Source organism: Rhinopithecus roxellana, chromosome 11 (assembly GCF_007565055.1).
Source record: "Rhinopithecus roxellana isolate Shanxi Qingling chromosome 11, ASM756505v1, whole genome shotgun sequence".
Lineage (NCBI taxonomy): Eukaryota > Metazoa > Chordata > Mammalia > Primates > Cercopithecidae > Rhinopithecus > Rhinopithecus roxellana.
This window is the reverse complement of record NC_044559.1, coordinates 105,876,395-105,893,003: the sequence shown is the minus strand read 5'-3', so window position 1 is coordinate 105,893,003 and position 16,609 is coordinate 105,876,395. Positions and strand designations below refer to the sequence as shown.

General features: G+C 46.1%; 1 protein-coding gene across 2 annotated transcripts in view; it reads right to left on the bottom strand.

Moving 5' to 3' along the window:
* The window catches only part of MKX (mohawk homeobox), a 76,454-nt gene extending 68,727 nt beyond the window's left edge, over positions 1-7,727 (bottom strand). The window contains exons 1-3 of one of the 2 annotated variants that reach the window (XM_010381411.2): positions 7,585-7,727; positions 5,099-5,368; positions 3,188-3,347 (exon numbers count right to left, since the gene is read on the bottom strand). In XM_010381411.2, coding sequence (XP_010379713.1) covers positions 3,188-3,347; positions 5,099-5,286 — 348 coding nt within the window. In that variant the 5' untranslated portion in view covers positions 5,287-5,368; positions 7,585-7,727. The remainder of the gene's footprint in view (positions 1-3,187; positions 3,348-5,098; positions 5,369-7,584) is intronic. The other variant, XM_010381412.2, reaches the window with a different exon arrangement.
* Positions 7,728-16,609: the final 8,882 nt, after the last annotated feature.

Sequence of the window (16,609 nt, the reverse complement as noted above, 5' to 3'; positions counted from 1 at the left end):
AGATACACTCCAAGGTCTTTAATGTGTATTTGCAGTAGGTCTTGCAAAGAGCAAATAGCTGGTTAACAAATTTGCATATTCTTGTTTTGCATTTCTTTCTTGATGAATTAATGCAAATTCCATCTGTTTCACTGAAGGTAAAAATATCGGTTCAAATTTTCTACTTTTAATCTACTATGGATTCCTTCGGGTTGTCATTCATATTCTCTTCAAATTGTATTTTACACGAAACAGATCTCCTTACCAAGGATAGGTTCTGGAACAGAATTTTAATGTCAAACTGAATGCTATATGTGTATATATGTATAGATGTTTGGGCCTCTAAGCTTTCACTATAAAATATGGGAGATAGTTAGATATGACTAATTTATATAATTATATTTTATATTGGTATCTATCTGTCTATCTATCTCCCATATTTTATAGTGAAAGATTAGAGGGCCAACCATCTAGAAGCTGGGAGGGAAAACTAAATAATATTCATCCTACTTTAACAAAAGTGTTTACATTCATCATTGTTATAGTACACCCAAAGGGATAAACTGACATCTGTCCATCTTTGAGCACACTGAATTAACAAACTTCTGAGCTATTCAACTGAAATATTGAGCATTTCATTCCCACACCATGTAATATAACACTTGGAATAATGAATAAGGACCGATCTGAGATTTTGTTGAATATTTAACAGTTGTTAGAAGCCTTATAGCTGATAACAGCATATATATCTCAGCAGGCACACTCAGTACCAACCAAAAACAGAGTTATGTCAACAGTGGAGACAGAATCTTGGAACATAGCAGTTTTAACAAATCATATGTGGACAGATCACAGGAATATGAGACTTCCATTATTAGAGGAGGAAGCATTAACATCTACTCATTGTTCCTTGCTAAGTTCCATATCCTGCAATAATACAAACCCCAATCACATACCATTTTATACTATTCCACAACAAAGCTGTTTATATTCAGAGTGTATTTCTATAGCATTTGAACAATGATCAGCCATAGGATCAGTCACAAGATCCATTGGTAATTCTATACATTTTAATTTTTTCCATTTATCACTTTAAAGCTTCAGAAACCAGCTTCATTAATAATAAAATTTGAAATAATTATACAGTTGTCATTTATTATTATAAAAGTTATTTTACCCCACTGAAAATTACATGTTTTTGTGCATTTTTATTTTCTGAGGACTAGTGTAAGAGAAAAAAAGTGTTTTGAATGAAAATTTCATGTAAAGCATATTTTAAAAATGTAATAGCCTCACCAAGATCTAAATGTAAAAAGCATTTTTATTTGTATTTGAACTATCATTACAGGTGGCAAATAATTTTAAATTACAACTACTTGTATTGCAACTCAACAAAAGTACTACGTAAGAAAGTTTAAATGGCTCTCCTAATGACAAATGCTACTTCATAATTTAAAAACGTCCTAAAACATGTCATAAATGTTCTTTTGCTTTCTGTATGAAAGAATAGCCATTATTAAATATAAAGCTCTATATCAACCAAAATAACCTAGTCTTTCATTGCTGACATCACTGTGAAATATTCAAATAACTCTATAAATTAGTGTATTTTAAAAATAAATAGCATACTTATTTAAACAAAATTTTAACATAGGTTATTTATTTTCATAAGTCAGGTTTTTCTGACTGGAATAATTTATTTAGAAACTACTTTGGTAAATCACTAAAAGATTCATAGTTCTATGTTAAACAGTTATTAAGCCAAGAACACTAAATTAATTTTCCCCTCCACTGCTGCAGCAAATCACTATTAATACCATTGCCTGATAATATGAAAGAAACAGATGTTTTTGTATATAATTATATTCTGAAAATAAGCAGAAATTACATATTCTAGTATTGATAGCCTGACTATAAGTCAACTTTCACACCTTGTCAAACTTTCCAGTAATTCCTAAAGGGAAATTTTAAATACTCCAGAAGGCAATTCTTATTTTATCCACTAGTTCCTTTTTTCTTTTTGGAGCTCCTGCTTACTGTAAATTTAGTGGAATGGCCAAATTTTCACAATCAGTTAATGCTATTGTAATGTGCAAAAGTTCTCACCTGATGTAGCTCCTCCTCCTCTTCTTTCTGAATAAATTTGCCTGCTTGCATGTAGAAAAGTTCAAACCACCATATTTATTTTTTAAAAAAAAATGTGACATGATGGGAAGAGCATTTGATCTGGAATTATTTATTTCCAGGCCTCTGTCTTTTACTGACACAACTGCCCCAAGTCTTGGTTATGTCAAGTGTAAAATTCTGATAGTAACTGCCTACAACATCGTGGTTTTGTGAACAGTAAGATTCAGTTTTGAAAAGCTAGTCAAATGTAAAGTAACGCTGTTCACCAGAGAACACAGAAACTTTGCACCATTTCTCCACACTTGGCAAAGTAACCCAACCATCTGAAATCTGCCTCCTCTCCTTAAGCCCAGCAGAAAAGCATCAGGAGCAAAATGCTGTCGATTGCAGCAAATGTTTAGGATGCTTCCTATTTAAAAAAAAAAAAAAAAAAAAAAAAAAAGTTTTTCGGGGTGGGGGAGTGGGGGTGGGTGTTGATCCAAACACCATTTCTTATCTTTCTATCCCCTACTCCTAGCTGTTAGTAATGGTAATTTTGAAAGTTACTCTGTACCTGAGCTTTAATACTTGGCCTTAATATGGAGTGTCACAGTGCACGGTTCTCAAAGTGGGGTTCCTTCCTAGCCTCAGCTTCAGCAACACCTGGGGCCTTGTAAGAGATGCAAATGATGGTCTCACCCCAGACCTGTTGAATCCGAAACTCGGAGGTGGAGTCTAGCGATTTGTGTTTTAAGCCCTCCAGGCGATTCTGATGCTCACTAATGTTGAAAATCACCGCAGATGGCATCATCTGGATTCATCTATATGTGGCTCTTGAATCCAGATTCCCAGTTACCTTCTCATAAGTCTGCAGTTGACTTTTCACTTCCCTCCCTGACAGCGCTTCCTGCATTCCTTCCTGCACGGAGCATCTGCACTGAACTGAGGGATGAGGGTGAGAAGTAATTCAGAAACTCCCACAGCCCGGCTGCATCCCTCTCCAGGTAGAAGTGCCACGTGGGGAGCCTCACGAACCGTAAGCGTGCCCGCTCTTCAGCCCGTCGCCGGGAAACGGATCAAGGGGTTAATGAGTCCTGATTACCTGCACTAGCGTCATCTGCGAGCCGAGGGCCAAGAGTATCTTCTCGGTCTTGGTGGGATACGGGTTGTCACGGTGCTTGTAAAGCCACTGCTTGAGGGGCCGCGCCATGTCTTGCAGGGCCTGCCGCTTGTGCCTCACCTTCCCGCCATTCTGCCGGGCGCTGGGACATAGGGAGAGGAGGATGCCCTGGTGAGCGACGCGATTGCCCGCCCGACCCCTCCACGTACCGGCCGAGCCCGAACCCCACATCCAAGCTGCGCAGTCCTGCCTTGCGCCCCTGCTCTGCGCGCGCCCAGAGTTTGGGAGAGGCAGGAAGTGGGAGCCTCAAAGTTTCTGGATGGGGAGGTCATTTCGCTAGGTTTATCTTGAGTTGGGGGATATTTTGAACTCAATACCCCAAGGTTAGAGGTTTAGGAGACGAAGGTCGAGTGATTTGAAGAAAACGGCTATTCCAGTCGCGGATCTGGGGAGCGGGGCTAACTGCTACCCTTCCCTCGCCCGCTGGCGCCGCGCCCTCGAGTGACCCTGGCCTGGCAGGCCTGGCAGGGTATGTGGCTGGCTCTCGAAACTTTCCTCGGGGATCTCTTGTCTGCTCCCAGAGGCTTTCCGTCGCTTGTGGTCAGGGGAAAGGTCGCCGACTGGACAGAGGGAATAAAGCAAAGGAGCACTGCCTCCCCCGCTCTCTTTAAGCTCTGTATTTCCTTTAATCTTTTAGGAAAAGGGGGAAACTTTCCAAAGGAGGCAGTGGTTTGTGGAGGAAGCCTGCAGAACCCAAAAACACTGTCGGGCCGTTTCCCGACTAAGGGAGGGTTAAAAGTACGGCAAGCTCTGTCACATCAGGTAAAATAAAAAGACCTCAGGAAAAGCATATTCAAAGGAGGAGGAGGCAGAGGCAGCCACGAGCCTGGAGCCCGGAGCCTGGAGCCCGGAGCCTGGAGCCCGGAGCCTGGAGCCCGGAGCCTGGAGCGTGGCCTGGGGCGATGCGCTCCCGCACCGGTCCGGGAGGTGTCGCGCGCGGCCGCCAGCGCGCCCAGCCGCTCCCCGAGGCTTGCGCGCCTGCGCCGGAGCCTCCTGGGTTTCTGCCTCTTTAAACACTTTGAAATGCAATTCCACCCGAAGCGACTGGTAGTAACATTTTGACGAAACCGAATCTCTATTTTACTAAGCAGCGACGCCGCAGAACAAGCAGCTGATGCAATCGTTCAGGTGGAGGCGGCCAGGACTGCCACCCCTCCCCAGCGGGGCGCCCGGGAAGCCGCCGGGATCCGGCCGGGCATAGCCTGCCCTCCACTCACCGGCAGTCTGAGCGGCTGGCCCACCCGCAAGCTGCCGCCCCCCAGCATCCCCCTCATCCCGCTAAACCCAAAGCCTGTCCCGCAGGCCCGGAGCCTCCCCCTCCGGGTTCGCTGCGGGCCCCGCCGAGCTGCGCGGGCGCCCGGGACTCCCTGCGGGGGGCGACCTTCCCGACTCCTTGGGCCAGGCGAGCCGCGGGGCCCTGGCGAGGGGCTGGGGTGACCGAAGAGAAGTTCGCGGAGCCTGAGCCGGGACTCCCCAACTACTTGGCTTCGCCTGTTCCTCTGCACCCAGCTCAGTCCTTTTTCCTCGCCCTCAGCCGCGATCCGGCACCCGCAGTCCGGAGAGGGGCAAATAACCCCCAAATCCGATGTCCAGGCAGCGAGGACCGAGGGGCAGCTCCTGGCGCCCTCAGTCTCCACCAAGCTCTTTGGAGCTGCCCCGACGAATTGATCCCTCATGTTGTGAGATAGGAGCCCGTTAACATGAGAACGCGCGAGCCCTGGAGAGGCAGACCTGCACACCCAGGGAACTCCGGGCCCTTTGCCCCCAACCCGCCCGCGTTGCCGCGGGACCCCAGCACAGCTCACCGCCCCCTCCCCCCGGGAGTGCGCTTACCCTGTCCTCCGGTGTCTCAGGCCGAGGTTGTCCTTGAGGGGCGGGCCGTCGGGAATGCCCACCTCGGGGCGGGCGTGAGGACTGTCCAGGACACTGCTGTAGGGCCGGCCACCCCGCTCCCGCTCTTGGGCGCCTCCGTCCTCAAACAGCACCGCACCGCTGAGCTTGTTGAAGACGATGGTGTTCATGGTGCCGGGTGGCAGGGACACGCTGCGCGGCCGCAGAGCCTCGGGGCTTGGCCGCCGGGAGCTCCGCAGCAGGGCTCGGCTTCTAGAAGAGGAAGGTGCATCTCGTTACTTACTGGCTGAGAGTGCTTAGACCCCTGCAGGTCCTGGGCCTTGAACTTGGCCGGGTCGCCGGGCTGCAGAGCCGAGGGGAGGAGCGGCGCCGCCGCAAATGGCAGGGACCCTGCGGCTCTCCCCAGTTGGCTACACGCCCCCGCCCCTGCAGGCTCCCCGGACAGGTACTTGCCTTCTTCTTTGCCTGGGCGATCGATCCCCCCATCCCCTCACTCCCCAGAACTACAACCGAGAATCATTCACCCGCAGAGGCAAAGGAAACGAATTCCCAAACGAGCCTCTGGGTTTCAGTTTGTGTCTGGGAGAGGCATACTCCGGACTGCGGAGCCGGGACCGGCGTGAGGCCGCGCGTGGTTCTTCAATCACAGCAGAAGACTAAAGCCTCTGGGAGCCCCAACTCGGGGCGTCAGGAGGGACTGGATGGAAGGGAAGAGTTGGGGTAATGTGCCAACCGCATCCGCAAGGCCCAGTTCATGAGTCCCAGGCCATACCGGAATTTGGGGGATTTTCGTGTTTTCTAGATCGTGGATGGTTTGGTTGAAACCCCCGCATCTTCTGTCCGATAAGGTCCCCCGGGGTGAGATTGGGTTCAAGGACAGGGAAAAGTTAAGTGGTGTCAGGACGAAAGCACCACTTCTCCCGCTTCTCGCCCCGAATCTTCCTATCATCCCCCAACGCGCCCCCGGGACGTGCATGGTCCTAAGGTCCAAGGCGCCAGGACCCAGGTCCCGAGAGCCCTCAATCAGTGCCATTCTCTTCCGCAGCACGGGTGTCAGTCGTGGGCTCGGAGCCCCTTGACACTCGCCCCTCTCTGGGGTCTCCGGGGACCCTTTCAGAGGCTGTAAAGGTGTCAGAAGCCCAGGTCAGGAGGCAGCTTGGTCTGCGCACCTCCCGGGCTGCGGCTGCCACTGTCGGGGAGAGCCAGCAGCTCACCTCTGGGGTCGCGGAGACCCTGAGCCTTTGCCTGCCGCGCACGGGCGTCAGGGGCAAGTCCGCGCGGCCGCGGAGCCGCAGAGTTACAGCCCCAGGGCGCGCGGCCGCCCTCGCCCGCCCCATCTCCCCGCCTAGCGCCTCGGGACAGCTCCCGTTTCCTCCGAGCGGCCTCCGCTTCGCTGCCAGCGCCCCCTTTGCCCGTCCAGTCGCGGCATGGGCTGCTACTCCACTAACACACGCACGCGCGCATACACACACACACATACACACACACACCCCCTCTGCCTCGCCGAGTGCCCACACTCGCCAACACCCCCGCCCCGCCCTCCGGCCACCGCAGCAGAGGCCACGCGTGACATTTAGGACTGTGGCCACCGCGATCAAACTACCGCTACGGTCTGTGTTAGTAGGGAAGTGAAGTAAGACCTCTGCTGGATGCCGCGTGTCCCCTAGGACTGCGTCCTCCCGCGCAGACAGGTACGTGCCTGGGGTATGCACACAGCCTCGGCAGTAAGTGTCAAAGAGAATTTCCGCGCTCGCAGCCCCTGTTCTACAGTCAAGACTAGCGTTGCTGTTTTCTTTTAATATCAGTGCCCTTGGGGATGTGCGTTCATGCTGCTTTATTTGTACAAGCCACCCTTCCCTGGCCCGGCCTTCTCCGCACCACCCCAGTGCGTCCTCCTAGATGCGACGACGTGTTTTTACTAGCGAAGTCATCACGAGGTTAGCCACCTCGGACCCTTCCCCGGCAGCCCCAAGCCCACGCAGAGATCGCAGACACAGACAACCGGCGCGCCTTAGGTCTGCAGGCAGCAGGCTCAGAGGCAAGCGATGGCAAAGGTCCGAGCGCCGTCCTGTCGCAAGGGGTCCGGGGGCGTGTGAACCACACTTCCTGACCCTCCCAGGACTCCCGCGCGCGGCCACCCGCGCCTCTTCTCGAATCACTTACCCGGATTCACTCCAGACTGTGGCCGGGGAGGTCACTCCCTGCAGAAGTGTCCCCCTCCCCCCAACGCCGGCGAATAATTTTAAAGCGAAGGAGGCGCGGCCAGGTGGGCTCCCAGTCTCCGCGCAGGCCCTTGGGTCAGGCTTGGCCGCCACCCGAGCGCGTCTCCACCAGACCTTGGAGGGAAGTTGGGGGAAGGGCGGGGAGAGCACCAGCGCCCAGGGCACAGTGAAGGTGGGGCGCAGGGGCCAGAGCGAGCCTGGCGTTCCCCGGCAGCCGGCTGGGACTCGGCGACGCGAGGGCTGTACCTGTGGCTGCGGGGCCGGCGGCCGGCTGCAGGGCGGCTGGCTCTCCCGCCTCGAGACTAGGCGCACTCCCATCCCCGCCGCATGTTCTCCACGCGGGCTCCGGCGCGCTCACCACCGCCACCGCTGTCGTCTCGGCTTTATTTACCCAGCCCGGCGCGCGCGGCCCGGGAACAGGAATAGCGAGGCCTTCTCATGTTTCCTGACTGCGCGGCCCAGCCGGCGAACATCCTGCGGGCGCAGTATCCACGTTCCCGGGCGGGTGAGAGGAAGCGTCCGCGCCCGCCCGGCCGCGGGGGCTGCTGTTAACCCCTAGCAGAGTAGCAGCTGCCGGGGAGCCCCGGGCCCGCCGAGTCCTGCGGAGCCGGGCGCGGCTCCCAGATCCGCCGGCCTCGCAGTCGTGGAGCAGACGGGGCTTATCCCTTCGCACTTTAGGAGAGAAATTGGAGAAGCTGCCGGGAGCGCTCGGCTTCGGCTCCAGAAGCTGGGAGACTGCGGTGCAAATCCCGTGTCTTAGCTGGCCCGATTGCCGGAAATTTCACCGCGCGTGGCTAGGCGGGAGAGGCCACTGTGACGCGCCCTGTATTTTCCTCTCGATTAGCTGGAGGGAAGTTAGAGCTTGGTTTTGCACCTACAGCCCTGGAGCGTATTGCGGGAAGTGCTAGCGCCCAGGAGCCTCTTTTCTGATGTCACTGGGCTTCTGGGATCCTGGTTGTCTCAATCAAAGCCAGGCACACGTTCACCTCCGGGGCAAGAGTGGTGAGGCTGCCCTCGCCGCTGGGTGTAGTGATGGGGGAAAGCAAGGATGGGGTGAGTTGAGCCCAGGTGGCCAACCCGCGGTGACCCAAGTGTAGAAGAGGAGACGCGCCAGAGCCAGGAATCTGCACTCAGCAAAGGAGATGGAACTTAGAAGAATCACAAGCTGGGACACAGGGCAAAGAGAGAATGGCTACCAGATTCTCTAATTGATGACACTTTGCTTCCTAGCATTACCGCAAATATAAGTAGCAAAATCGGCGGTTTAGGTGCAACTGCAAGCTCAGAGCTCCTGGCAGCCCAGAAGATCCCCAAGGTGCCAACAACGAAGCTGCCTGCGCTCTCGCCGCCGGCCCTGTGGTCCCAGGGAACTTTCGCCCTTTTTAAAGAACAAACTTAGATTTCCTCTCACTAAGCTTAAAGAAATAGCACCATTTGTCCTTTTCCCCTCTAAATGTGGCTGGCCAGAGCCGGGGCAGTGGCCCACCTTAGCTGCTGCTGCTGCTGCTGCTGCTGCTGCTGCTTCTTCTTCTTCTTCTTCTTCTTCTTCTTCTTCTTCTTCTTCTTCTTCTTCTTCTTCTTCTTCTTCTTCTTCTTCTTCTTCTTCTTCTTCTTCTTCTTCTTTTTGTGTGTGTTTAGAGGGCGGGGATGCCTAGAAGTGGTTAAAATATTTATCAAAGCTATTATTTTAAAGACTAATCACACCCTCAAATTTCATATGTATCACCTACCAAATTACGCGATAGCAAACCGTTGTGCAGTGGTACAATGTAAACCATAAAGGAAGGCTGGTTTACATTTTTGCGCACCAGGAAGATACAAAGTATCATTGGAGCACGTTCTGATGTCCTCGGTTCTCTTTTGTTACATAACTTGCTGTTGCAGCGCTTGCATCTTGTCTTTGGCGCTGCCCTTGTGGTGTGAGTTCAGTACAGGCTTCTTCTGGTCTACAGACCTCGCTGTAGGAACTTAAAGACAGGGGTAAATCCTAAGGTTTCAGCCATCAATTTTCAGCGAACAAATTTCACCACAGAAGCAGATCTAATTGATTTCATAAGACGAAAGAGCCATCTTCTCTTTTATGGTCTCTATCAGGGGTGCTGTCACCAGGAATTGTAATGAAATCAGCTCTAACACACCCCTGAAACATTTTTTTGGTCAGCTGTCCCAGGTAAAGCAATAGGCATGATATAGTTACTTGCAGTTTCTCAGTATTCTACTAACTTTTTGAGCTATATGCTATAGTACATGTTAGTACAGGACAAATAAATTTTGTTGTTTTAGTACTTAACTATATTTACTCAATTTAAAAATGCATTTAGAGCGCTTTTATTTAAGATATTCTTACAGGTAATATTTGTTTTCTTAAATTCTGAAATGAAATATACAGCAAAAGTCTTAATGCAAAAATACTTTTCACTTGATATAGGAATAAAATACGTTTGAGTAAGCCTCAATTCACTAAAAAATTAACATATGGTAATTCCCTTAGACTATGATTTAATAATTAAATCCATTTAAAAATGAAAGAAGAGTGAAGGATCCATTCTAGAAGTGAAATGGTGTGAAATATCCCTCTGTAATATACAAATGAGCATTTATTTTATTTTTACAAGTTTTATCCTCTATGCAAAAGGGAAGTGTTGTCTTCATTTTAATCCACAGTTCAAATACATTCATAATTAAATTACACCTATTTCTAAAATAAATGTTACTCAGCTTCTTGTGCTATATTCAATGTCAGTATATGAAATGCTATATATAATCCTCAGAAGTAAAACCTCCAGTTTCAGAAAGTTTTAGAAGATTTAAGAAAGTATATGTAGTTTGTGGAAGATGGCCTTATGCAGGGGGGAAAAAATCCAAAACCCCTAAAAACTTAGACCAGAAATCAGAAGATTTGAGCCCTAATCTTAATTCTAGTTAATTTGATGTTGGTTTAGCCTGAATTTACTAAAGTATAAAATGACAATAATAAGTTTCCCACAAACTGCCTTACACTATTATGAAGTTTTGTTTTTTTTTTTTTGTTTGTTTGTTTTAATGTGAAAGTAAGATATTGCTTTGCTAAAGCTAGAAAGACGTTAAGTAAGAACATTTGGAAGAAATATTAATTCATTGTATTGGACTCTGCAGTTATAAATATATGTAATTATTACTTTCTGGTAAAGAAAAAAAATAAGTCTTCAGTTTTAGCATTTTGATATTTTACCAAGGTACCCTGACATTTCAGAACAAATATTGGTCAAAGTGTTTGAAAATAATGAGTGTTTTAAAACTCCTTTTTCCAGTTATTACTTATAAGCAATAAAGCAAACTACAAAGCCAGAGAATGACTACAACTTCCTGCTCAAATGGTATAAAATAGTAAGTTAATGAACAAACAGCAGGTTCAGCTCACATGTGGCCAGTTTGATGGCAGAGATACATACTGGAGTGTGTAAGGGGAACAACAGAACAAGTGGTGACAGATACGGCTGCAGAAACACTGTGAGCTAAGTAGTAGAATGGGTGGCCACGAAGTATCTCACAAGGTGTTTCTGCTTTGTTTATAAGTTAATTTTAGTTTCATAAATAATGCAGAATGAATAATGCCTTCTTACAGGGAGGGTCTTTTGCATAAATCACCCCCAAACGAAGAGGAATACAAGTGAAAATGCCTCTCAGCCACTTCCACCCAATCACATTCTGCAGAGGAATCACCCAAAGCTGGCAGTTGCAGGTTGGATATGCATCTGTTTAAGTTTTTTCTATGCACTTACATACATGAATAAAACAAATAAAGTATAGTTTTGCTAAATGAGACTGTATATAAGTGTACATATATACCGAGTATTAAACTAATTCTTGCTTTTTCATTCAGTGATGTCCTAAAGAACTTATGTATTAGTAGGCATACATGTAACTCCTTCTTTTAAACTGTTACATGAGACTCCACAATCTACTAAATGATTCTCCTATGAACATGTCTGTCTTTCCAATTTTCACTATTGTGAACATCAAACATCCTTGCGTATGATTTTTCCATATATGTATACGTGTTTCTCTAGGAAACAGTTACCCAGATATAGAATTTCTGGGTTGAAGGAAACATGGTTTTTAAATTTTGATAGATACTTGCAAATTTTTCTCCAACCTATACCACCCCTGACACATGCATGCTCCAATTTAGTCACATGCCACACAGCATTGCATATGTTCAATCTTCATGTTTGCCTAAATGATGAGTAAAATAATGCCACACTGTTTGAAAACCTATTCCTTTATAAGCCATTTGCATTTCTCAATTGAATTGCCTTTGCTTATATCCTTATGAGATGCCTTATTGATTTATAATGCTTATTTATAAATCATTTTTTCACGATATATATTTTTACATGTTGCAAAGATGTTACCTGGTCTGTGGCTTGCCTTTTACCTGTTTTGTCTTTGTCTTACAGAATGATTAAATGCAAATAGATCAGTATGTCAGTCTCCTTCTTTGAATTCTGGTTTTTGTGTCTTGCTTAAGAAGGTTTTTTTTTTTTCTTTTTGTATTTTCATCTAATACTTAAAAAAATTGTTTCCACTTGGCTTCTTAATAAGTTATGCTTCAGATTGAGATGGTCGATTCAATGGTGTTCTAGGATGAAGTCATTTATCAGCTTAGAAGCAGGAGAGCAGTTTCCAGCAGCTGTATTTTCCACAGCACAGTGTGACTGCGCATAGCTTTTCAAAAAAATCATGTAAAAAAGAAAGGATAACCTATCACAAGCAATATAAGGTTATTTGTAAAAGTAATGAAAAAGCATCCATTGTTTGAAAGTAAAATGTATTTCTCTCCTTGCTTAACTTTTCATGGAATGGGAATTAATTTTTTTTCTTCGCAAAGCAGCTAGTCAAGATAGGAACCTTTGATAATGATTATATATGAGTCAAATTCATTCTGGCCAGAAATGCAAGTACTGTATCACCATTATTTTAAAAACCATTAGCTATGTGTAAGTGCAGAAAATACACATAATAAGCAGTCAATAGAACTGAGATCCAAGTGGGTTAATGTCTTGGTCTACTCCAGGTCTTGCTTGAGACAGGACCTGATGTGACACTGACCTCTAGCAACCCATTTTTTTCTCTTGATACCAAAGTATCTTCAGTGACCTCAAATTAGAGTCCACTATATTATACACAAGAAAATATACTATACACTGGGGCCTTGACGGGAACTGGCAGAATATTTCATCCTGAAAATGTTCATTTACACTTAAATACTAGAATTACTTTCAGAAGACTCTTCTAGCTTGAGAATCAATTTGCCTTTATGTCAAAAAGTGTCCTTTCAAATAAAAATAGTGAAGACTTTTGTCCCTAGGCCAGTAGGGCTCTACATATGAAGCCTAATGGACTTCAGGAAATCAGTAGATTTTAAATATTTAATCACGATATGTGTTCCAAAATGTGTCATGCTTTTGGTTGACCCTCCCCAAATCCATCTTCTCTGTTTTCATTTTCAATCTACGTGTAGGATAACTGAATAAATTCACCAAAGGACTGAATGTGAGCAGGAGTGGTGCAACTTCTGCTCAACAAGCTTAGAAGGAAATTGCTGCCTTTCTCTCCCCTTTGACTTTTCCTGTGTCCAAGGGTTGGAGCATGGATGTGGCAGGGTATTAGTTCACTCCAGCTGCCATCACAGAATATCACAGACTGGGTGACTTAAACAACAGAAATGTATTTTCTCACAGTTTTGAAGACTCAAAGTCCAAAATCAAGGTGCTGGCAGGGTTGGTTTCTGGTGAGTTCTCTCCCCCTGGCTTGCAGACAGCATCTTCTTGCTGTGTCCTCACATGACCTTTTCTCTGTGCTCAGGCTGGGGTCAGAGAGAGGGGAGGAGAAAGAGAGAGAGAGAGAGAGGAAGAGAGAGAGAGAGGTCTGCTACCTCTCCCTCTTTTTAAAAAGGACACCAGTTGTATCAAAGTAGGATCCCACCACTGTAACTTCATTTAACTTTTTCTTTTTTTTTTTTTTCTGAGACAGAGTCTCATTCTGTCACCCAGGCTGGAGTGCAGTGGCGCCTTCTAGGCTTACTGCAACCTCTGCCTCCGAGGTTCAAGCGATTCTCCTGCCTCAGCCTCTTGAGCAGCTGGGATTACAGGTGCCTGCCACTTCGCCCGCCTACTTTTTGTATTTTTAGTGGAGATGGGGTTTTGCCATGTTGACCAGGCTGGTCTCGAACTCCTGACCTCAAGTGATCTACCCACTTCAGCCTCCCAAAGTGAGCTAACATGCCCGACTGACTTCCTTTAGCTTTAATCACCTCATTAAAGGCCTTGTCTCCAAGTTCAGTCCAAATGGGGGTTAGGGTGTCACATATGATTTTTGAGGGGACACAGATCAGTCCATAACAGGCAGTGACCCATGTCAGCTGAGCAGATAACAACCTAAGAAACAGCAGAGTCACAAGATAAAGGGAACCTGTGGCTTTGAATGGACCACTCCAGCGAGAGCTGTCAGGCTAACCTAATCTGGGTCCAGAAACCTTTTTCTGTAAAGGGCCCGATAGCAAAGCCTTTCTGGGCCCTGTGATCTCCCCCATGGTGACTGAACTCCATCATTGTAGTGCAGAAGCAACCGTAGACAAGACTTGACTATGAATGAGTTAAGGAATGAGGGTTGATGTTTTCCAATAAGACTTGATTGAATGGCACTGAAGATTGAATTTATGTCATTCTCATTCTTACTGATATGGTTTGGCTGTGTCCTCACCCAAATCTCATCTCGAATTGTAGCTCCCATAATTCCCATGTGTCATGGGAGGGAGCCAGTGGGAGGTAATTGAATCATGGGGGCAGGTCTTTCCCGTACTGTTCCTGTGATAGTGGTGATAGTGAGTAAGTCTCATGAGATCTGATGGTTTTATAAAGGGGAGCTGCCCTCCACAAGCTTTCTTGGCTGCCACCATGGAAGATGTTCTTTTGCTCCTCATTCTCCTTCTGCCACGATTGTGAGGCCTCCCCATCCATGTGGAACTGTGAGTCCATTAAACCTCTTTCCTTTACAAATTACCCAGTCTCAGACGTGTCTTTATTAGCAGCGCGAGAAGAGACATACACACACAATAGCATTGTTCCTTTTATTTTTTATTTCCAACCAGTTAAAGATGTAAAAGTGATTCTTACCTTAGAAGGTGGAACAGGCCATGAGCTGGATTTTGCCAGAGAGGGGGCTGTGTTTGCTGACCTATGACTTACACTACTCAGCTCTCATTGCAGAGGAGACAAATGCCCCTTATTTAAGTCACTGTATTCCTTCCTAAAGGAACTTAGTATTTACCCTAACTAATAGACAGTTGTAAAAACTGCAGAGGAGACAAGTGCCCCTTATTTAAGTCACTGTATTTGGGGGCTTCCTTGCTAAAGGAACTTAGTCTTTACCCTAAGTAATAGACACTTGTAAAAAAAAAAAAATGATCCCGGTGGCCACAGGTGGGCTTAAGAAAAGTGCTTTCTAGATGCCTAGAGGCTGCAACACCAGGGAGATCTGGAAAGGAGATGGGAAGAAAAAGTGCTTCCTCCCCTTGCCTCCTGAGACTGTGTTCCATGTGTTTAGAGAATCAGCCTAATTATTTTTACATTTATTTGGTGCTATGCTCATCTTAAAAATCTTAATTTTTCCTTTCTTTTCCCCTTTTCTTTCCTTTCCCCTTTTCTTTCCTCTTCCCTTTTCCTTTCCTTTCCTTTCTTTCCTTCCCTTTCTTTCCTTCCCTTTCCTTCCTTTCCTTTCCTTTCTTTCCTTTCCTTTTCATTTCATTTTTTCTTTCCTTTCCTGTCCTTTCTTTTCCTCCTTTTCTTTCCTCTCTCTCCCTTTCTCCTCCTCTCCCTCTTTTTCCTCCTTCCTTCCTGTTTCTCCTCCCTTCCTTCTTTCTTTCCTTTCTTTCTCCCTCTCTCTCTTCCCTCCCTTCCTTCCTTCCTTTCTTCCTCTCTGTCTCCCTTCTTTCCATCTTTTCTTCCTGTCTTCCTCCCTCCCTTCCTTCATTTCTTTCTCTCTCTTTTTCCCTCCCTTCTTCCTTACATTCTTCCCCTCACCCCCCCCTTCCTTCCTTCCCTTCTTCTCTTCCTTTCTTTCTTCTGCTTCTTAGTTATTGATATGATATGATATGCCTTAGTTATTGATATGATACGATATGCCTTAGTTATTGATATGATATGCCTTTAGGCGCAGTATTGGTACTTGGATTTTGATGTTTATGTTTTATGTAATCATGGAAAATGCTGATTAATTTTCAAGGCTTGTTGTTTTCTGACCGACACCCCACCACTACCACCCCAAAAAACTCACAAAATTTGAGCTATTTTTTATTGTTTTCTTTTTAATAATCAACAATAAATATTTATGGAGCACCTGCATGCAAAGTTCTGTGCCAAGAACTGCATCAAATCTGATTTAAAAGACACGATCCTTGCCTAGCTTACAAACCTGTTAAGAAAGCACCGGAAAATAAATATACCTCATCTAAAAAGCTTTAGGGTATCTGATATAAAGATTGCTTGAATCCAGTAAATCTATAAGTCATCTGTAGCAATGCATGAGGGAGCTTAAAGATGATAGAATGACCATTTTATGTGTCTGCTAAAAATTTTGTAACCATATTACCAACATCCTTCCCGAAAACACGCAAAAAGAGAGCATTATTTTAGAAATTTGAGCCTGATTGAAAAACAGTATTTTCACCTCTTACATCAGGCTGTTTTGAATGTTATGCCAAAAACTTCTGGGTTTCAAGAAAGATTTTTAGGACTTCCATTGAGAAAAAAAAATACAGTAATGGTAGACACACAGAGGTTAGCTTGTGACTTTTCTTCCTTATGCGTGCCTTTATCTAACCTACCTCACTGCACCCCACTTTTATAAAACCCCTGTTTTGGAAAAGTACTAAAGGGAGAGAGGTATTGGAACAGAGGTGTTCTGTGCATAAACTTGTTATGGGTGGCAGCGAAGTCATTCCTGGGGTTCCAGTCATTCTCTGCACAAGAAAGATTAATTCTTGCCCAAGTATCTGGGCCAGGGAACCTCAGGCCAGGCAGCAGGCACGAGCATCTTTTTGCTCTGCTTTTCACTGATCTTTGTTGAAAGTGCTTTAATGGAGTAGGCTACCATAAATCTTGCTGAGAAAGGAGTTTGGGCTAGTAGAAAGGGAAAAGGAAAAAGGCATTAGGCCAATTAATTGCATACTATTTATTTATTAATGTAAATTCTTCGAGATAGGATCTTGCTCTGTTGCCTAGGCTGTAGT